The 22,552-nt window shown below is 37.5% G+C and overlaps 2 protein-coding genes and 1 long non-coding RNA gene across 3 annotated transcripts in view; 2 read left to right on the top strand and 1 right to left on the bottom strand.

The window, feature by feature from the left end:
- LOC117989190 (metabotropic glutamate receptor 2-like) overlaps positions 1-13,869 on the top strand; it is a 221,558-nt gene extending 207,689 nt beyond the window's left edge. Inside the window, exons 16-20 of the mRNA XM_034976516.2 lie at positions 3,160-3,373; positions 8,691-8,842; positions 9,473-9,587; positions 10,090-10,251; positions 11,354-13,869. Coding sequence (XP_034832407.1) covers positions 3,160-3,373; positions 8,691-8,842; positions 9,473-9,587; positions 10,090-10,251; positions 11,354-11,433 — 723 coding nt within the window. The 3' untranslated portion in view covers positions 11,434-13,869. The remainder of the gene's footprint in view (positions 1-3,159; positions 3,374-8,690; positions 8,843-9,472; positions 9,588-10,089; positions 10,252-11,353) is intronic.
- Positions 13,870-15,573: 1,704 nt separating this feature from the next.
- Positions 15,574-16,948, bottom strand: LOC138403305 (uncharacterized). The gene is made up of 3 exons (XR_011237590.1): positions 16,734-16,948; positions 16,187-16,408; positions 15,574-15,804 (listed from the first exon to the last, which is right to left on the bottom strand). It is a non-coding gene; the product is annotated as an uncharacterized lncRNA (long non-coding RNA).
- A 1,677-nt stretch (positions 16,949-18,625) lies between these two features.
- On the top strand, positions 18,626-22,477 carry LOC117989193 (uncharacterized). Its single transcript, XM_034976522.2, has 6 exons — positions 18,626-18,640; positions 18,755-18,899; positions 19,397-19,566; positions 20,589-20,731; positions 21,197-21,372; positions 22,050-22,477. The coding sequence occupies exons 2-6, from the start codon at positions 18,784-18,786 to the stop codon at positions 22,450-22,452; spliced, it is 1,008 nt and encodes a 335-aa protein (XP_034832413.1). The 5' UTR covers positions 18,626-18,640; positions 18,755-18,783; the 3' UTR covers positions 22,453-22,477.
- Positions 22,478-22,552: the final 75 nt, after the last annotated feature.

The following is a 22,552-nucleotide window of genomic DNA, read 5'->3' as shown; positions in this document are numbered from 1 at the left end:
CGAGTTGTAATTCATTAACGCGTAGTCCGATTTCATTCATTCTTTTTTTGTTAGAAAGAGGATATTTTAAAAATTGTTCCGTAAATATTTCAAGGTCATTGGTTTTTAACCGACTGTCAAAAAGGAGGTGGTTCTTTTTTCTACATCAATTTTTTCGAGGTTTCTGGACCGAATTGCAAATTTTTTTTTTTAAATCAACAAAAAAGTTTTCGTGGTGGTCACATAAAAAATTCTAATTTTAGAATTTCTGATAGTGAATTGATATTTAAAAAAAAATATATTGAATCGACTGTTAGGCGGAACGAAGTTCGCCGGGTCAGCTAGTCTAAATATATAAAAGGAAAGGTGACTGACTGATCTATCAACGCACAGCTCAAACTGCTGGACGGATCGGGCTGAAATTTAGCAAGCAGATAGCTATTATGACGTAGGCATCCGCTAAGAAAGGATTTTTGAAAATTCAACCCCTAAGGGGGTGAAATAGGGGTTTGAAATTTGTGTAGTCCACGCGGACGAAGTCGCGAGCATAAGCACAGGATATATTATATAATAGTAGGTACTAACGTAGCAAAAGCTAGTCAACCGATAAAGGCCATTGTTGAACACAGGTCCCTTACACGCCACGGTCTTGCGCCGACGACGCCATCCAGCCCTTACCTGCGATGGGTGGTCCTGTTTTTATATCTGTCCAGTGTCCAACGCTGCGCTTTCCGGTGCGAGGTCACCATTCTAGCACCTTGGGACCCCAACGTTTATTGGTTTTTTGAACCATATCTACCCTGCCTATTGCCATTCCAGCTTCGCAATGTGAAAATTTTCCCTTTACAAAATTATAAAGACAAAACAAAAGCTGTGATAGCCTAGTGGTTAGGACGTCCGCCTTTTAGTCGGAGGTCGGGGGTTCGATCCCGGGCACGCACCTCTGACTTTTCGGAGTTATGTGCGTTTTAAGGTGACGCAGGACGCTCGACCAAACCTATTTGCTTTTCACTTGACATTGTATGAGAAAGGTGAGAGGCACGATGATTTTCAGCGAAATCAAGGGTTTAGGAAAAGTATTTTTGAGAAAAAACTACTGAGTTTATGTTTGCAAAGTATAGTTATTTCAACTAATGAATAAATAAACTATGTCTAATGTTAAATTTCTTTAGAATTTTCATACTCCTAATCTTACTTATTTACGCCCAAAGTTGTCATAAATTTAGTGTTAAAATATGAATCTCTTGAGGCTCGTAACTTTAAAATCAATATTATTTTCAATGTTTGATATATCAATAAACCTAGATAATGACGAGATAAATCGACTTAATACTTAGTTTTGAGCGTGCAATATCAAATAATGTAGTAATTACCCTCCTACGTTTGTATGAATAAAGCTCCGTCCTGAGCCCTCTTAAGTAATAATTAAACATCACTTGCTTTAACGGTGAAGGAAAACATCGTGAGGAAACCTGCATGCTTGAGAGTTCTCCATAATGTTATCAAAGGTGTGTGAAGTCTACCAATCCGCACATGGCCAGAGTGGTAGACTTTTTCCAAAACCCTTCTCACTCTGAGAGGAGACCCGTGCTCTGTAGTGAGCCGGCGATAGGTTGATCATGATGATGTACTCACCTCCTGACAAACCCCTATCACATCATATGAGTAGGTTTTCAGATTCGTTAGAGTCATCATTAATCTTTCCGCATGGTCGCTTCAGATATTAATGAAATGTAACCTTCAAGTCATTAATAATAATAATGAATCTCCTCTCCTTTTTTATTCCGGTTAAAATATTATACCTACCTATTTAAGGGATGATTGAATATGATGGCATTTCGCTTAGGTGTGTTTTATATTGAAAACCATTAAATGGATAATCTGTGATAGCCATGATTCATCATCATCATGATCAACCCATCGCCAGCTCACTACAGAGCACAGTTACTTAACGCACATAACTCTGAAAAGCTAGAGGTGCGTGCCCGGGATCGAACTTCCGACCTCCGATTAGAAGGCGGACGTTCTAACCACTAGGCTATCACAGTTGTGTAAGGTGATAGCCTATAGATAGATAAAAAGTATCCTATGACCATCCCCAAATTTCGTCCAAATCAATTAAATGGTTGAGTTTTTAAAAATCCCGTGGCAACTCTATGATTTTCCGGAATCAAACAAAAAGTATGCTTCTTTGTCCTTCCCCGGGTTGCGAAGTATCTCTGTGCCAAATTTCGTCAAAATCAGTTATTACGGATGGGCCGTGAAAGACAGACAGACACACTTTCGCATTTATAATAAGTATGGAAGTATGGATAATAAGACTGACTACAATGTCTGAAAATAAGGCTAGGTACCTATACTCCAAGTTCTTTCATACTCCAAAAAGTCACGAATACGAACTTCAAAATTTCATAACAAACGAAAGTTTCCCCCGAGTCGCGAAGTTGACTCGTTATGCCCCCAGTTTCGCCTCAACTAACCTCATTCTACCATTTCCAACGTTGTTTTATATTAAAATTTAAACAAGACGTGATGAAATTTTCTTGGAAATGTGAAATAACCATACATGAAAAGTAAAATGTACTTACATAGAAGTTGTGAAAATATGGAAACTCTCACTTCGCGAAGGATTTTAAAGTTAGACGAGTGTGACAGGAAGATTTCTAGGTTATTTATGATAATGCTAAGGAAATTAATGGGACCTACGTGTGCTTTAAAGTCTTGGGAAACCTAGGTAAAGTCAACAAACTACTTACTTAAACTAACTTTTTCAAAGCTATCTGCACCTGAAAGTACATAGTCGAAACTCCACGGACTCGTACGAAGTTTTTTTATTTTATTCAGATACAAGTTAGCCCTTGACTGCAATCTCACCTTGTGGTAAGTGATGATGCAGTCTTAGATGGTAGCGGGCTAACCTGGAAGGGTTTGGCAGTTTTTATTAAACCCATGCCCCTTTGGTTTCTACACGGCATCGTACCGGAACTCTAAATCGCTAAAAAAACTAGCCACGGCCGAAGCCTCCCACCAGACAGGACCAGAAATTTAGAAATCATAAAATTCGAAATCCCTGCCAGGATCGAACCCGGGACCTCCCACTAATAAGACCACAGCGCTTACCACCAGCACCAGGGAGGTCGTCAATAGTTCCAATAATTATTGATGTTTGATTGTCCTCAGGTGCTAATAGTTGTGGTGTGGATGATAGTGGCACCAGCTCGCGCCATGTTCCACCACCCAACACGCGAGGACAACATGCTGGTGTGTGACTCGTACGTGGACGCGTCCTACATGATCGCGTTCTTCTACCCCATCGTGCTCATCGTGGTGTGCACCGTGTACGCCGTGCTCACCAGGAAGATACCCGAGGCCTTCAACGAGAGCAAGCATATAGGTAAGCTGTACTTCTTCTGTCTTAAGTTCTTGTTCGCACTTTAACTTTGTCCGTCCTTTAAAAATGAGATCAAGTAGAACAGGACAGCTGATGTAGCTTCCTGCTTACTATAATCAGCTGATTAATAGTTTTTTTTTCTTCTTCTGGCTTTACACAGATTAGCCAATGTCAGGTGATTAATAATATCTACCCAGAAATGATTTGGTCAGACATAGCAAGCGCTTATTTGAGAGCCAATAATTTGAGGGAATAATATTTGTTTGCGCACACACTTTTGCACTATAAAATCTCAGCATAGTTAGCTTGTCTACCGTAGTTGATATAGCGCCGATTCTGTTGTCTTTATCGAAACTAAATTTAGAGTAGCTGCATCTTTTTCTTTTTAATATTACTAAAAAAGGACAGAACATGATTTTTAGATTTAAAGACTAAATTTTTGAACACGCTACAAAAAACAATAAGCTCGCGCGCTGGCAGCTAAAGAAAGTCACGAGGTTTAACGGCTCTAAATTAAATTTAAAACTGTCGAACTGTGTCCGTCCTTTTCATATTATATTAATAAGAAGAGGATGCGAATACCCTAAACTTTGAGTGTGCTCAGAATCGTGGCAGAATATCAGTAAGTACCCTTATTATAAATGCGAAAGTGTTATTGGTTTGTTGGTTTGTCTTTCATTCACGTCGCAACGGTGCAACGGATTGACGTGATTTTTTGCATGTGTGTATAGATAAAGACCTGGAGAGTGACATAGGCTACTTTTTATCCCGGAAAAGCAAAAAGTTCCCACGGGATTTTTAAACCTAATTCCACGCGGACGAAGTCGTGGGCATCAGCTAGTTACCTGATAAGTAGGGGAAACATGAGTAATAAGACCAACCTTGGATTGAGAGCTCTTGCAAAAGCTAACGGTTTAAAGGAATCGTTGAAGAAGGGAGGTCATATTGTATTGTAGGAACGGTTTAGAATACGGCAAACCCTCTTACTATTCAGTTTCATGCATAGGATAATAATGATAATCTATATCAAAGTACACTCAGGAGCCTATTGTCTGCTATCCATTGTAAAGAACAGTATGTTACAGGTCCGGCAATGCATTGTGTCGCTCGATAATCAATATGCTTTGGAAACAGAATTTGTTGACCTTAGGGACCGGCGGCGATGCACAAAGGTAGCGTAAAGCGTTTGATCAAAGGATTTATAGTTTGTTAGAGGCTAGGCGAAAATCTGAAATGTTTGAATGTGTCCATTACGCTAGAAGTAGTGGTAAGCCTTGCGAGGCAAATGTTTGTTCGGTATTTACTAATGACTAGCTGATGCCCGCGACTTCGTCCGCGTGGAATTAGGTTTTTTAAAAATCCCGTGGGAACTCTTTTATTTTCCGGGATAAAAAGTAGCCTTATGTCACTCTGCAGGTCTTTATCTATACCCATGCAAAAAATCACGTCAATCCGTCGCACCGACGACGACTTGATTGAAGGACAAACCAACAAACCAATAAACCAATAAACCAACAAACCAACAAACAAACACACTTTCGCATTTATAATAAGGGTACTGATTATCTCGTGGTTTGAAGACATAATGATATTAAAATGTTAATAGCAGAATAGTTAATATATGACCTGACTGACTGACTGACTCATATATCAACGCACAGCCTAAACCTCTGGCAATGGGCATGGCACAAAGTTCGAAAAACCATAGACGGTGAGCGTGCTAGAATGGCCACCACGCACAGGATCTCGCAGCGTTGGAATACCTTCACTAGGTGGACTGGCGATATTAAACGAGCCGCTGGATTCAGGCGGCGCAAAACCGTGGCGTGTGAAAGTCCCTACAAGACACCTATGTCAAGCAGTGGACGTCGTCTATTGGTTGATAGTAATTATGATGATCTAGCACACAGCTGCGCGATTGCGGGAAAATGACAGCTACAATGTCACGATCGCAATCATCTCTGATTGGTTAACGCTCGTTCACTATTGGCTACAATGCATTGTTGCAACAAGAATCGTACAAATTCAGCCAATCAGAACAATTGAGATTGTAATAATGATTGATGCAGGTTTTAGACAATCGCCCTACTGATCTAAACTTCAGTCATTGATTTCTAGTTCTAGTGAGTAAACTTAACAACCCAGAATCCGTACATATCGACTCGTTATAAACTCACTCCAGTTTCGAATAATCGCCACTATTGTGCTCTAGACCTACCATTGTTCACATTCCACTGTAAGCTACGAACTTTTACCTAGATCATGTTCGAATACCTACGTTATTATATTATACATTGCAGTAATCAACATAGTTGTAGTTGAAACAACATTCCAATTATTCACCAAGTAGGCAGAGGCGGATTAAATCAAGAGCGCCCTAGGCAAACACCTCATAGGCGCCCCTCTAGCAGCCATATTTAAAATTTTACTATCTAACTTCGAAAGAACGAGGAATCGTCTCATTGCATAGCTGGTAGTTGGTGATTTTATTTATTAACTAGCTTATGCTCGCGACTTCGTCCGCGTGGACTACACAAATTTCAAACCCCTGTTTCACCCCATTAGGCGTTGAATTCTCAAAAATCCTTTCTTAGCAGCTGCCTACGTCATAATAGCTATCTGCATGCCAAATTTCAACCCGATCCTTCCAGTAGTTTGAGCTGTGCGTTGATAGATCAGTCAGTCAGTCAGTCAGTCACCTTTTCCTTTTATATATTTAAATAAATAAATAAAATAAAAATATTTTTTATTCGAATAAACTTTTACAAGTACTTTCGAATAGTCGGATGCATCTACCACTGGTTCGGAATGCCTTTCCTACCGAGAAGAACCAGCAAGAAACTCGGCGGTTGCTCTTTTCTTTTAGATGTGGATTGTAGACGAGTGAAGAACATCACGTCATGACACTTTGCTATATTAAAGAAAAGGCAGTTTCAGTCACTCCAAGATAATATTACCTACTTAAATAAAATAAAATAAAAGAATAAAATAAAAAATAGGTTGAAGGGATGGGCCGTGAAAAGCTATCCGATAGACAGACAGATAGACAGACAGACACACTTTCGCATTTATAATATAAGTATGGATAGGTAAGTAACTACCTACTTATTTTGGAGGAAACCCTAAATATAAGAGGTAGCGTAAAAACGTGGAATTCCAAGGAATATCTACTGATTTAAATGAAAACCTACAATAATAATGGGACGGTTAATTGGGTCTACAGATGAATTAAAAACGATGGAAAAATATGACGTTTCCAATAAATCCAACTGGATTCCGACTTAATTTGCAACTGCGCTGGAATTTTTTGCGTTGTCTCATTTCAACTTTTAATAAAAGTTATCCGGGTACTTTATCCAGCCATTTCTCAATTATATTTTAAAACTATCTTATTATGTAGGTACATGCTTTCAGCTTCGCTCAAGTTATTTGTAGAATTTCTGACAAATATTCTTCACTAGCTGATGCCCGCAACTTGGTTCGCGTAGAATTAGGTTTTTTTAAAATCCCGTGAGAACTCTTTGATCTTCCGGGATAAAAAGTAGCCTATATCACTCTCCAAGTTTTTATCTATACCCATGCAAAAAATCACGTCAATTCGTTGCACCGTTGTGACGCGATTTTACTTGTACTTTATCATCATCATCATCTCAATCTATCAGTGACTCACTACTGAGCAAGGGTCTCTTCTCAGATTGAGATGGATTTTGCCTTTAATTGGCAGACTTCCTCCACCTTTGAGAACATTATGGAGAACTTTCAGGCAAATTGCACATAAATTCCGAAAAGTTTGGTTCGTGCCTGTGATCGAACCCAGGACCTCCCGAATAGGCTATCACTGCGTTTACCCATAGGTACATTATAGCTCATTATTAACGTCATAATAATATTATTATTATCTATCTTATCACATCGATGCGCCTATTCCTCAGCAAGTTGTCCAATATATCAAAACAAACTTGTCTAAAATGAACGCCTCGGGACCCATTGTATTGTATATAGGCTTTCGTTCGTAAACTTTGTGGAGCATTCTCCAAATTTATGCTAAATTTTTGATCGCCTAAGTTTGTCACAAATAGACGCTGGTCCCGAATAAATGGGTAAAACATTATGCAAAAACAAATGGAAGCTTTTATGGCATCAGCTCTTAACAAAGATTGATGGGGGAAACCTTAGCTATACCTTTTCTGTAACACTAAATTTTTTATGGCATCAGCTCTTAACAAATATAAACAACTTAACCTCCAATCCAGGTTTATTAGTCTTGGGATGACCCTAATATGAATCAAACGCAGTTCCAATGTCCACAGTCTTATATTCAGGTACACTTGTCACATCCACTTAGTTTATATCTAGCTTAATTAATCACCTCGTACTTATATCTCGCTTAATTACTTTTATATCGTTCCTCTTTTACTCCCGCGCGCTGTCACACCTCCACTCACGGGTGACAGATGGCCGGTTTTCTGTGTTGCCCACACAAAGATTGATGGGGGAAACCTTAGCTATACCTTTTCTGTAACACTAAAATTTTTATGGCATCAGCTCTTAACAAAGACTGATGGGAGAAACCTTAGCTATACCTCCTTCCTCTGTGGTTTTTTTACCTATTATATGTAAATTGTCTTGTGTGTTAATAATAAAAAATAAAAAAAACCTTTTATGTGACATTAAAATTTTGGGAGATTGTCTATCACATAGTAAAGTAGGATCCTGGGAGAACCAGACTTTGACTTGAGAAATGGTAGAGCTGGTATTGGACTTCAATTTTTTCAAATTTCAAAGATTTGAGGAAGGACCCCTACTAAGTGGATAGGTGAGTGGTGACATCAAACGAGTCGTAGGGAGCGCTGGATTCAGGTGACATAAGTCAGGGCATATGGAAGTCCCTACAAACCTTGAGAGTTTATTGGTGATCAATGTTTGTCACAACCTTTTTTGTTGTTTCGGATTGACTATGCTGCGTACGCCCTACTGGCCGCTACAGCGTCACCAGGAAGGGTCGCGGGCGCGAAACTCGCCTGGGGGTGAGCCCTAGGGCTCTAAGAAATAATTTGAGAGGTAGGGGGCAACGTCCTCCTAAGGGCGCCTCCTGTGAGGCTCGGACCACGGCTTAGGATGACGATGGAATGGTTGGATTTGTTGGACTATTGGTTAGTCCGTACGCCCCCGAGGCCGTGGTGTGAGTCCACGTCCGGGTCACGTTAGAAATCGGGGACCTCGTCTTCATCGGCGCAGACGCTGTAATAAGGTTGAGTTGTGTAGCCCTACGAGATAAACCGTATCCAGTCTCCCCTAATGACTGTCATCTCTTGCACAGGTTTCACAATGTACACGACGTGCGTGATATGGCTCGCCTTCGTGCCGCTGTACTTCGGCACGGCGAGCCACGTGCCACTCCGCATCACCAGCATGGCCGTCACCATCTCGCTCAGTGCCAGCGTCACGCTTGTCTGCCTGTTCTCACCTAAGGTATTTACGCTTTAAAATCATATTTTTGTTGTCTGTAGCTGGAGCCTAGTGGTTAAGATGTCCGCCTCCTGATCGGAGCTCGGGGTTTCAGGGCACGTACGTACCTCTAACTTTTTGGAGTTTTTAACTTTGACTTTGACTTTGGTGAAGGAAACCATAGTGAGGAAACCTGCACACTTGAGAGCTCCATAATGTTGTGTGAAGTCTGCCAATTTGCACCTGGCCAGCAGCGTGGTATAGACTATGGCCAAACCGTGGCCATACCCCTTCTCATCCGAGATCCGTGCTCTGTAGTGAGCCGGCGATGGATTGATCGTGATGATGATGATCCTATTTTTTGCTCCCCCATAATTTGTAAATGCCTAAACAGATTTGGACGTAGGTATATCGTTAGAATCCTTACATCATTCCAAGAGACACTGCCTATAATTTTGTTTTTAAAAAACCATGGGTGGTTTGGCTGCAATTTTTTTTTAAACCATCGATTAAACTAAAAAAGTACGTCATTATGATGTATTTCATAGAATGTCGCATACTAGGTACGTGCGCGTTATGGCGTTTGATAAAAAGTTACTGATTTGACTAGTTGTCAAATACCGTATTGCGGGACTTATACTTTGTTGTTGTCAGCTGTACATAATCCTGATCCGGCCGGAGCGCAACGTGCGGCAGAGCATCATGCCGGTCCGCTACAGCCGGAAACCAGCCGCCTCCCTCGCACTGCCGCACCCTCCTACTACAAAGAGTAAGCCAGATGTATTTATCTTTATCAACTTTTCTTGCCTTCAGAAGGCAAGAAAAGCTGATAAAGAGTATCTTGAATAGAGTTCAGAGAACTGAACGCTCTTGACAAAGCAGTCGTGGTCGTCATTGCAATGCTGTGGCATGCTTAACAATGCATCTCTATTCCTCTCTGATGGCTAGCTTCCTTGTGCACTCAGAATATAATAGAATCAGTACCCTTATCAGTACCTATCCAAATTATAAATGTTAAAGTGTGTTTGTTTGTTGGTTTGTTGGTTTGTTGGTCTGTCCTTTAATCACGTCGCAACGGAGCAACGGATCGACATGATTTTTTTCATGGCTACTATAGTTTAAAATCTGGAGGGGGACATAGGCTACTTTTTATCCCGAAAAATCAAAGAGTTGCCACGGGATTTTTGAAAAACCTAATTCCACGCGGACGTAGTCGCAGGCATCAGCTAGTAAGGAAATATATTCAACTAATTTCATAAACCTCTTTCCAGAACCACCCAGTGCCGATAAAGAAACTCAAACTGACCCTGCGGAGTTCATCAGACTCACGAACGGTCAGACCGTCCTGGCGAAAGACGGAGATAACAAAAAAGATGAGAAAAAAGATACCAACGAAAAAGTTAAAGATAAAAATGAAAAGAAGGATAGTGAAGGTATATTATGCACTTGTCTTCCTAATGTTGTGTTCACGGTTTTAACCCGGCGGGGTGATTACGTATCTCGCGACAGGCTTGCGACAAGCGTAAAGCTCGCGGTCATTGCTGTCAAACGTCCGGCTAGAGAGAGACAGCAATAGCCACAAAGTAAAATAAGAAGAAGAAGAAGAGAGACAGCAAATGAACTGTCGGATTGCTACAACTGTCGCTACTGCAACGTTTTACGTAATCACCCCGCGGGTCTACTTATTATTCTATGAATCCAATTTTCCATCGGTATAATCTAACTCCTATCTCTATGTCTAACTCAGAAATATTATTAGGCCTCGTTCCTTGACCTCATTGAATAGAATAATAAGTAGACCTAACAAGGAAAGTTTTGATTAATAAATTATCTTAAAAGTAAGGTCAGATATTAGTGGGTAGGTTTACCTACAATAAAATATTTGTGAAAATTGAGAAATCTAGATTTTAAAAAACCGGCCAAGTGCGAGTCGAACTCGCGCTCGAAGACGATGTACCATTAGCAAAAAAATCACATTTGTTGTATGGGAGCACCCTAAAAATTATTTATTTTATTCTGTTTTTTAGAATTTATTGTTATAGCGGCAACAGAAATACATCATAATTCATAATATGTGAAAATTTCAACTGTCTAACTATCACGGTTCAGAGATACAGCCTGGTGACAGACGGACGGACAGCGGAGTCTTCGTAAAAGGGCCTCGTTTTACCCTTTGGGTACGTAATCCTAAAAACGATTTGAATCTCGGTGTATCGAAGGGAAGTGTCTAAGAATATCATCACGGGGTGTACACAAGGACCCTTTGCAATTTTATTTGCATGTGATTATGGCACACTAGTGCTGTAAAAAAAGTCGACTACAATATTACTAACTATCAGTAAAAATCATCGATGTGTAAAAATCGACTATCGACTAATCGATATATTATTTCACACCAAATTAAATGTACTATCATATCGATAGTATTTGGAACTTAGGGAAATATTGATTTATATTCATATCGATAGAAGAATCGGATGTATTGTAGATTTTTGAGAACCATAATTTTTTAAAACTTTTTGCTGTTATTCCAAGGTGTAAAATGCAACAGCGTGAAGATAAATCGCGAGGACAAGCGTATGCGTCCAATGAACGAGAAGCGGGAGGGCTTATAGCAACGAGAGTCCTCCAAGTCGCTAACCGACGTGGTCGTCAGTAAGAACAATAATAATTGCTTTAAGAAGAAAAGCTGCTCTTGCAAACTGAAGGAACGAAAGCCCATTGTAGTCTGAAAACTAAATATAAAAGGAAAGTTGGTTGGTACCTTACATACATATCTAAAGCGAAAACTTAAAACTACGACTCTTCAGTAATATTAATTGTAGAGCGCTATCTCTACTAATCTTGTGCGTTTCGCATCTTCTGTCTTTAATTCATCACCGAGCATAAATTTTATATGCCATATTTTCATATTATGAAGAATGTTATAAGTAGGTATGTAATGTCATTTGTTATAAAGACTACATGTATATTGACAGCTGTTCTATAAACTTTCTGCTGTGGCTAAAAAGCGAGTGTAATAGTACGCTCGTTTCACTCAGTCGCTATCCCACTTCATCTATTATTGGACTGCAAGTCACACAACAAGTTTCGGTTACTATTTTTTTAAAGTTACCAACTCATATTATATTTGTTCTAGTTTTACTTACTACTTATGTATTGAGCCTAAATAAAACTGATCACTGATGGATCTGGTACTGTAATAATAAAAATTATTGTTTGTATGAAATCAATGTTTCCGTAGTCAACGAATGCGAACATGACGAACAGTAAAGTTAAGTTTTAATGAATTTTGTGAATATCAGACATAGGTATTATTATATAGTATTAAGGTAAAGTCTTTTGTACATAACTAAGGATATAAATGTACATATAAAGCAAAAGACACATAGTGACATTGTATATAACGTGAATATCAAATGTTTATACTATATGTATAATGTATAATATATGATTCATCATATCTATAGTGTCTATAATATATAGTGAATAATAATAAATAATTATACAAGGCGTAGCATTTGAGCCAGGGCGAGAGGAACGACGGTGGAGAACATGTATGTGATATTATTTCCCTCTCTATGAACTATTCTTCACATTCTAATACTTTAATATTAAATGGATAAAAATTATATGCGCTTTAGAATAGAATAAGAATTGAAATATTAATCATTATAAAATAAATAAACGTTGTTAAATAAAACATATCAAATCTATTTTCTTCCAAGTAAATTGTTATTCTAGTTTTTCCTCAGGTTTTTCTTTGTGGTAGGTAGTCACTTAAGTAACATTCATTTTCTTCGATCGCGAATATTATATAATTTATTACAGTTTTGAGCTAGTTCAAATATAATATGTAGGTATTTATAAGTGTTTATTATTTAGTACACTTAAGGTATCCTTATAATACTATCCCATATTTAAAAAAATGCAAATTACTTAAAAACTAATGTAATACACGTTATAATTATTATTCACTTTACATTATCATGCCTATCTAAAACATACACCTTAGCCTATTATGACTCAATATAATGATTATTACTCGACTTACTTATACAAATACAAACCATTTATTTGCTGATTGTAGGTAGGTACATAAATAAGTTGTTAATTACAATTGTTTTCGTTTCGAGTTACAATCTGCCTTACCATGGCATGCAAATTTAAATCATAATACATAAATAAAATAGGTAGTTAATAAGAATCCTTAATAGTATTATTACGCAATCATTATTATAATTACAATATCTCGTTAAGATATTATTCATTATTAATAATTTTTTACAGAATAATAAAAGTAGCTACCTGCCTAAATGTTTCAAAACTTTTCAACGTTATTACATTCTATAATAAACATAAAAATATTTCAATATTTTATAACTGTTATTTCGGACCAGATATTTTCTAATAGGTAACAGGTAGGAAGGTAATTATTAAGATTTTTAACTACTGTTACATAGATACAATAACAATTTTCAATAAGCATAGTATCTACACTGAAAATTTCTTGGTGCCTAATAATTATGAACTATTTATTTATTCACATTATTATGATCTTTTATTCAAAAATATGTTAGGCTAATTTTAAAAAGAAAAACTGTTACATATTCAAACGTTTTAATCTTACTAAATCACAATAATTCTAGTATAAGTGCCAGAACAGAATCAAAAGTCTTATTTATTACATCGAAAAGTTTGTGTAAAAACTACACTGGCTTATTTAAAAGCTCCCAATTTACAGAATTGTATTTTACTTATTTTGTAAGTATTTGTTTGTATAATAAGAGGTTTTTTTTACTAACCATCTATACGAAAACTCGACGAAAATTTGGCCTAATGATTATAAAATGTCTGTCCTTGTAAATAAATAAACTATAATATCATGAGTTCATGAGCGATGTACTACCTAAATATAATAATTGAAATATTGTATAACGTTGTATAATGTGTAGAATACAACTATGTTACGTTGTAAATATTATAATCTAGGCTAAGAATTTATCCTGGTTTTCTCTCGTCTTTTGCACGCCTTGTATATTTACCAAATACTAATGTATCATGGTAACATATTAAGTGAATGTATGCGAATAAACGGGTTTGATGTTGCATTCTCTTTTATTAAATATCCAGTACCTAAGTATCATTAATAATTTTGAAGTCATACCTACTTATGATCAAGAATTTAAGAGGAAAGGAGGAAAGATTTTCTTTTAAATAAATACTTATTAATACTGCCAAGCTATGCAAAAGCCTGTCATAAAGAGGAATTTTAAAGACTGATAATATAAACAGAACACGTAAAGGTTCGAAGGTAGAATAGTATCGATCGATATCTGAGTTAATCGCGGCCTGATGGTCAAGGCACCAGGACAAAGAGAGGCGAGAGAGGTGCAGATTTGAATCCTACCGGTTCCTCAATTTTCAGTATGTATTGAATTTAAAGCGGTGATAGCCTAGTGTAGACGTTGCGTCGGCTTTCAATTCGAGAGCACTTCTTACTTTTCGGAGATATTATGTGCGTTTTAAGCAATTAAGTATAGCTGGCTTTAATGGGGACGGAAAACATCGAAAGGAAACCTGCTGCATGCCTATGAGTTCTCCATAGTGTTCTCAAAGGTGTCTGAAGTCTACCAATCTGCACTTGGCCAGCGTATGACTATGACCAAATGGCCTTTTCATTATGAAAGGAGACCCGTGCTCAGTGGTGAGTCAGCGATGGGTTGATGATGATAATTATTAAGTTTAGCCTTGAAGTGTAGCAAAACACTCATAAATATTATAAGTTTACAGTTACGAGTTGCTAAATTGGTCGCAAAAAATAAAACATTACGAGATAAGTAAGTTATACAGATAGCAAAGCGGAGCTCACAGACTTGATTAATGAATTTGGGGGAGCAACCCATTTACCTCTTAATTATTTGTTGGTTAAGGCTTAGTTTACACTACCAAACGTAAACTACTTTAAAATTAATAGATAGGTAGGTATACCTACTTCTTATTTATACCTAACTAGCACCCACGGAATTACACGTAAAATGATTTATAGAACGGATTTATCAGCTGGATTTGAATAATGAAGTTAGTTCATTATTCGTTATTTGAATAATGAAATACATGTACATGTAAGAAATGTATATGTATTTATTAAGAATAAATAATGTAATTAGTAATTAATAAACTATATCTAATGTTAAATACACGGAACAGAAAGAACAGTGGAAGTGCAATTCACCAAAATTACTATAGGAACCGCTGTCGCCAAACTCATACAAATATACCGATAGTCATATATTGCACTACAAAGAAACAAATCATTTGATTTGTCGTTTAAGTTTAGTCAAAACTAGCCTACGTCACAGATTTGGAAATAAACCCTGACGCTCTAGAAATAAGATTTATTTTGCTTTAGCGGAAGAACGTATTTACGAGCTATAGTCACACTCACGTCACACTAGATTCAATTGTCCAATTAATTCCGCTACTTGACCATAGATGGCGGTATTCTAATTAGTAGCAATTATAAACTTAATTACTTTAAACATATGGTTGACATTTGCGTGATCGGTCGATTTTTTTTCCTCCTCAGTTAAGGCTGCACCACGTAGCTCAATGAATTACCTATCGATATCGATAGATACTCGTTATTTTGTTCATTCGCAAAAATAAAATTAAAAAAGGTAATTATAAAATTGAATAAAAGTGCTGGTATGTATGCATGCCTTTTACAAGTATGCACAATAAATACTGCAACGTATGAAAATAGATAAATTTTATTTATTGCCCTTGAAATAAAACATATTTGTTAAGAAACTGGCGTTTCGAAAGTCTTATTTTTAATTTTAATAAATGGTGTATGCGAACATTTATGTATATATTTTTCGACTATTGCCTTCATCAAATCGGTAACGTGATTAGACGCAGGAATCTCCGAATCACTTTGTCTTTTTGAAGAACCTGGAGTGACCACATTTATCATTTTGTGGCTGAAACCAAAATTAAATTTTGAGAATAAATCCGTACTAATATTATAAATGCGAAAGTGTGTCTGTCTGTCTGTCTGTCTGTCTGCTAGCTTTTCACGGCTCAACCGATCAACCGTTTTTGATGAAATTTGGTACAGAGATAGCTTGCATCCCGGGAAAGGACATAGGAAGTTGAAAAGTTCCCACAGGATTTTTAAAAACCTAAATCCACGCGGACGAAGTCGCGGGCATCATCTAGTACCTATATAAAAATGAATAGGAGAAAAATTAATTAGTGTGTTTATGAATTAAATTTGATATTTAGTCAGTCAATCTTCATACAAAAATATAACTAAGAGGTGTGTTGTTTTGTATTATAATATCAAGTATTTTCAATACTTACTGAAAGTAATAAAATAAAACAAGGTTATTTGATTAAAAGACTTAACGATTTTCATTGATGGAAGCGCAGTAGGTTTCGTATATCTATATCCTTTATTTGATATTATAAAATCGACTTCTAAAAAAATGTTCAGAGCATATCATGCTTGATTTGGTTGGCATCCAATTAACTCTACCCGTTGCATCTATCCATTTCTCTTTGATGCTTGCATCTTTGGGAAACCTAAAAATATTTTAAATGAAGGTTAGAGGAACTACTGATGTCTATTTAGTGATCAATGCAACGTCTCACTCATTAATAAATTATAATTATTGCGTTACTATTTATTTATATCCTTGTATCGATATCAATCGATAAATTCAATATTCTACTTGGCCACATCACTATTTGAGTAGCGAACACGGAGCGAAGTACTTTCGGAATAGAATCAATCCAAAATAAACTTTATCTTAATTGTTTAAGGTTGATTTTGACTAACCGTTCTATTAAATATTAGTAAATTGAAATAAATTAAGATTTTATAGAAAACAATGAAAATCGTACTTACCGATGATACGAAACACCTCCATTTTTAAGATTTTTTCTCCTACTATCATTTTTACACTCCAAAACGGAACAGTAACATTGCTAGGGCAATATGAATTTGTCGCGAGACTACCAACTCCACGCGATGTTAGAACGCGACTGGGATCAGTTTTACGTAACTACGCTTAATTGTGGCACGCGTGCCACGCCTACTTAGCACTTCCACTGTTTTTTCTGTTCCGTGGTTAAATACTAACTAAAAGATACTAATCTAAAAGTGAACATCTTAAAAATTTAAACTAAAACTAAAAGCGCTGCAGTCGACCGACTGTAGCAATAAGCTGTTTGTAAATTTGGCTGAATAAAAGGTTTTTATTATTTTATTATTATTATTATTACTATTATTAAAACCTTAAAAAATATAATATTATAACTAAAATATATTATTAAAAGGAGTGCCTTTAGGCAAGGTATTACATGTACATTTCTCCTACATGTAATATAATAACATGTAGGAGAAAATGTCAATTAATGTAGACTAAGCAACACCACAGCTGCAACGCGCGATCCTGAATCGTGACATTCGGGATATCTAAGAGACTTTGCGCTTTGTATAGAAATGAATGGTTAAATAGATATGGATGAATTTGATCGAGTGAACTCGCCGTGAGACATCTATTATAGGTAATTCACGAGATTCAGCCCGTTGGCAGACAAACAAATGGATGAACACATGGATGGACGGCCGGATGGTAAAGTCTTAGTAATAGGGTCCTGCTGGCATACTTTGGGTACGGAACCCTAAAAAGCGTGACTACTAACGAATAATTGAGTCAGTAGATAGAGTCCAACAAACGTTTCTAAACAAAAGCTATAAAGTGAACACAGTGTGTTCTCACCTTAACACGGTAAATAGCCCACGATAACCCAATTACTGACAGAGAGGCAGACCCCGTGAAAGAGGCCGATGGACCGAGATCAATGTTATTGCAGTGATCCATCTTAAGTCTTCACAGCCCTCTGACGTTCCGTGTTAATTATCTCAAGATCGGAATTCGGACACTAACAACCGAATAGGTACAATCACCAATCAACCTGGCTCTCTCTAAATTAGATTCCTCTAATATTATGTAAGTACTTATGTATGAAAATAAAAAATTGAGACTTCTCAATTTTTACGTTCTAAACCTTACTGTTAAGTTGTTTTACCTATGTGCTGGTTACTGAGTCATGAAATGGCAAAACAAAAACTAGTTAAAGAATAAATAACATTATATTTGCCTTTTTGCCTTAGTTTTTTTTTTTGTGAAAAGCTAATCTTCGATAAATAAATAAAATAATCTAGTCGTAGACGGAGTAAAAAATCTAGACAAAGGAACGTTTGCGTTCTCATTCCCACTAAAAAGATAGCACTGATAAAGTTACTAATGTGATATACAGAGGCGCAGCTAGTTAACCTATTTTTTGACCCTTATCGTGTAACCGATTTTTTTCAAGGAATACAACTTAGTTGCAAAACAAACTTTGAGAATTCGTGGCATCATTGTTTTCTCATTAGTTATTTACTTGTTTTTACATAAAAAACTTTTAATACAAATGTTGTTAATCGGTTAATACAAATATTGACTACTAAACAATGGTAATTGTCGTGTTATTCATCGTTACGTCGGGCTAGCGCTATCTCAGTCGCGGTTACACAGTACTTTAGTCTAGTTTTTTTATTCAGTCTACGAATCTAGTCGAGTAAATTTTGTATACGCAACACTATGGTTACACAGTACTTTAGTCTAGTTTTTTTATTAAGTCTACGAATCTAGTCGAGTAAATTTTGTATACGCAACACTGTTTTAAAGTTAAACGTCAAACTTCAACGTGAATGTGTGTCAATGTCAACTGTCAGATTTCAATTTCCACAATTTCCAACAATAGGTACTTGACACTTTTTTATTATTGTTTTGACTTTTAAGCTTTTAAAAGTACAACATAAATTGAATTAAATTCATTCGATTTTACATAAAAGCTAAGATTAATAATTGTTTTTAGCCAATATACCTATTGCACGCAAAATTAAGATGGAAGTGGAACCAGTGAGTTTTATAAGAGAGAGCACTCGTAATCTATTGAACCTGAGCCGGCGAATGCACAGGGACGAGGAAAGTGATTCGAGACGTTCTCTAAAAGAAACAAGGTACCTATAACTCAAAAGCACTCATTTTTTAGGGTTCCGTACCTCAAAAGGAAAAAAGGAACCCTTATAGGATCACTTTGTTGTTTGTCTGTCTGTTAAGAAACTTATAGGATACTTCCCGTTGACCTAGAATCATAAAATTTGGTAGGTAAGGTAACTAGGTCAAGTACACGTAAGGGGAAAAATTATCACAAAAAATCAAAATTGGTTCATTAACAAATAATTTGTATTTTCTACTTTCAAAGTAAGATTAAAATATCAAGTGGGGTAGGTATCATAATATAAAAGGGCTTTACCTATACATTCTAAAACAGATTTTAATTTATTTTTATGCACCTTTACAAAGACGTTTCTGTTTTGTAGAGCATAGTCTCTGTTGTTGAGACCAAGGAAACATCACATAGGTATGAGTGACAGAGACAACGCTCTACAAAGCCCAAACGCAATTCTGAAGTACATTACTTTCTGCTGCATAGTGTACATTTACTGACTTCCAGTATAACATCAGAGGATATAGCCAATATAGCAAGTAAACTAAAAAGAAAGTCAGCCATCACAGCGGCAGATGTGAGAACTTTGAAGAATGGTCTAATGAGTGACACCAAACATATTGAAGTGTTCCTGTCTGAACATGGTGCTTTGAGAGGCCTGGTGAGGGAACTGACAGGTAATATTTTTTTTTTTGTGTTATATTATGTGACTAGCTTATGCTCGCGACTTCGTCCGCGTGGACTACACAAACTTCAAACCCCTATTTCACCCCCTTAGGGGTTGAATTTTCAAAAATCCTTTTTTAGCGGATGCCTACGTCATAATAGCTATCAGCATACAAAATTTCAGCCCGATCTGTCCAGTAGTTTGAGCTGTGCATTGATAGATCAGTCAGTCAGTCAGTCACCTTTTCCTTTTATATATTTAGATAAGAAGATAAGATAACATTCTAAGATGGAATATGTTAAACTGTAATAGATAACTGGTAGGAGCCAGTTGCACAAGACTAATCGTGGTACCTAGGTCACACAATGCAGTTGGGTAGGTCCAATTTCGAGAAAGAGGTCAGCCGCCCAATCCAACTCGGTTGGGTTGCGTTCAGGACAGAGATGTCTTTTTGTCTAAAACTCCTCAGTGCTTGAAGATCAAAGTCTTCGAACAGTGCGTGTTGCCAGTGATGACATATGGATCCAAGACATGGTCGCTAACTATGGGCCTCATAAGAAAGCTCAGAGTCACTCAGCGGGCGATGGAGACATGGCTTGGAGTTTCTCTAAGTCATCAAATCAGAAATGAGATCCGTAGGAGAACAAGAATAACCAACAGCTCAAAGGGTTGTCGAAGCTGAAGTGGCAATGCTCAGGGCACATAGTTCGTACAACCGATAGATGTTGTGGTCCCAAGGTGCTGGAATGGCGACCTCGACGCGAAGACGCAGTGTTGGAAGACCCCTCCACTAGGTGGACGGACGACATCAGACGAGCCCCAGGGAGCCGCTGGATTCAGGCGGTGTAAGACCGTGGCGTGTGGAAGTCCCTACAAGAGACTATGTCCAACAGTGGACGTCTATCGGTTGATGATGATGATGATGACGAGAAGAATTTTTAACCGACTTCCAAAAAGGAGGTGGTTCTCAATTCGGCCCATTTTTTTTTCAACTTTTTTTTTGACCAGTATTGTTTATCATTACATTTCCAGGTCTTAATGTAGAAAGGCAGTGCTTGGCTGCTGGGTGTTGCTGCAACTTGGCATTAGGAGATGCCAAAGCTTGCTCCACGGTTGCCAAGGCGGCCGGCTCATACTTGGTGGCTGCTTTGGACAACCTGACTGTTGACTTGGCAGTAAGTCTGAAAATTGTAATAATTATTATAGCTCTTGATATTATAGAAAAGTACTAGCGGATACCCGCGACTTCGTCCGCGTGGCCCGTGGGAACTCTTTGATTTTCCGGGACAAAAAGTAGCCTATGTCACTTTCCAGGTCTTTATCTATAGCCATGCAAAAAATCGCGTCAATCCGTTGCGACGTGATTGGAGGACAAACCAGCAAACAAACACACTTTCACATTTATAATAAGGGTACTGATTATTAAACTAGCTTATCCTCGTGACTTCGCGTGGACTACACAAATTCCAAACCCTTATTTCACCCCCTTAGGGGTTGAATTTTAAACAATCCTTTCTTAGTGGATGCCCGGATTTTTATGCCGGAAAATGAAAGAGTTACCCACGGGATTTTTAAAAACCTAATTTCACACGGATGAAGTCGCGGGCATCAGCTAGTAAGATACTAATTTTGAAATTCAGGTAACATGTGCATGGGCCCTGGGCAACTTGGCGGGCTCTGGCACCAAAGTGTGCCGCATCCTGGCGGCTCAAGGGGCGCTGTCCAAGCTGAGTGATCTCCACGTCAGTGAAGATGTACAGGATGCTGCGTTGTATGCATTGGTACACTTTACATCTCACATGAAGGATGAACTGAAGTAAGTTAACGATGTAAGCGCTACTTCTGCCAAGCATGATGACGGTGAAGGAAAACATCGTGAGGAAACTGCATACCTGAGAGTTCTACATAATGTTCTCAAAGGTGTGTGAAGTCTACCAATCCGCACATGGTCAGTGTGGTAGACTATGGCCAAACCCTTCTCACTCTGAGAGGAGACCCGTGCTCTGTAGTGAGCCGGCGATGGGATGATGATGATGACTAATATTTCCCTTTCTGCAACTAAGCGTTAAGCTTTTACTAGGAGTAGGTACGACAAAAGTGCAACGGGTGGGGTTTGAACCGGCGACCTTTCGGATTTCAGTCCGCACCTTTAACCGTTGAGCTATTGAGGCTTTCTTCAGATACAAGTTATCCCTTGATTGCAATCTCATCTGGTGTTAAGTGATCATGCAATCTAAGGTGGAAGCGGGCTTACCTGGAAGGAGTATGGCAGTTTTTATTAAACCTATACCAGTTTGGTTTCTATATGGCATCGTATCGGAATGCTAAATCGCTTGGTGGCACGGCTTTGCCGGTAGAGTGGTAACTAGCCACAGCCGAAGCCTCCTACCAGACCAGACCAGACCAGAAATTTAGAAATCCCTGCCCAGTGAAGGGCTAACTTGTATCTAAATAAAATTAAATAAATTCATAATGAAGCGAATTTCATTTCAGACCTGAACACCTTCAAAAAATACTTCAAATGTTATCAAAACTGGCACTCACTACAAACTCAACACATCTACTTTTCATACTATCTTGTCATGAGCATTTCACGGAAAATATGACAGATGAACTACTAGAAAAACTCCTAAAAGCCCTCCCAAGTGCCATAGAAGAACATAACAGACAGACAAAACTACATTATCAGTTATTGTATATAGTTAGAATTCTAGCTAACAGTGATAAAATGTACGGGTTAACTTTGAATTATTGTCTAAATAATAATGTTTTTGATAGTTTCAAAAGTGTACTAAGTCGAAATAATGCAGTTGTAAATAATTCTTTGTTTTGGTTGTTGGGAAACCTCCATAAGTATTGTAATGATGGTGATCTGATTGTGAAGTTGTTACGTTAATGTTAATAAATCTACTTTTTTCTAATTATATTGTACTAGCTTATGCTCGCGACTTCGTCCGCGTGGACCACACAAATTTCTAACCCCTATTTCACCCCCT

Source organism: Maniola hyperantus, chromosome 15 (genome assembly GCF_902806685.2).
Source record: "Maniola hyperantus chromosome 15, iAphHyp1.2, whole genome shotgun sequence".
Taxonomy (NCBI): domain Eukaryota; kingdom Metazoa; phylum Arthropoda; class Insecta; order Lepidoptera; family Nymphalidae; genus Maniola; species Maniola hyperantus.
The sequence above is the reverse complement of the archived record's forward strand: the minus strand, read 5'-3'. Positions and strand labels throughout refer to the sequence as shown.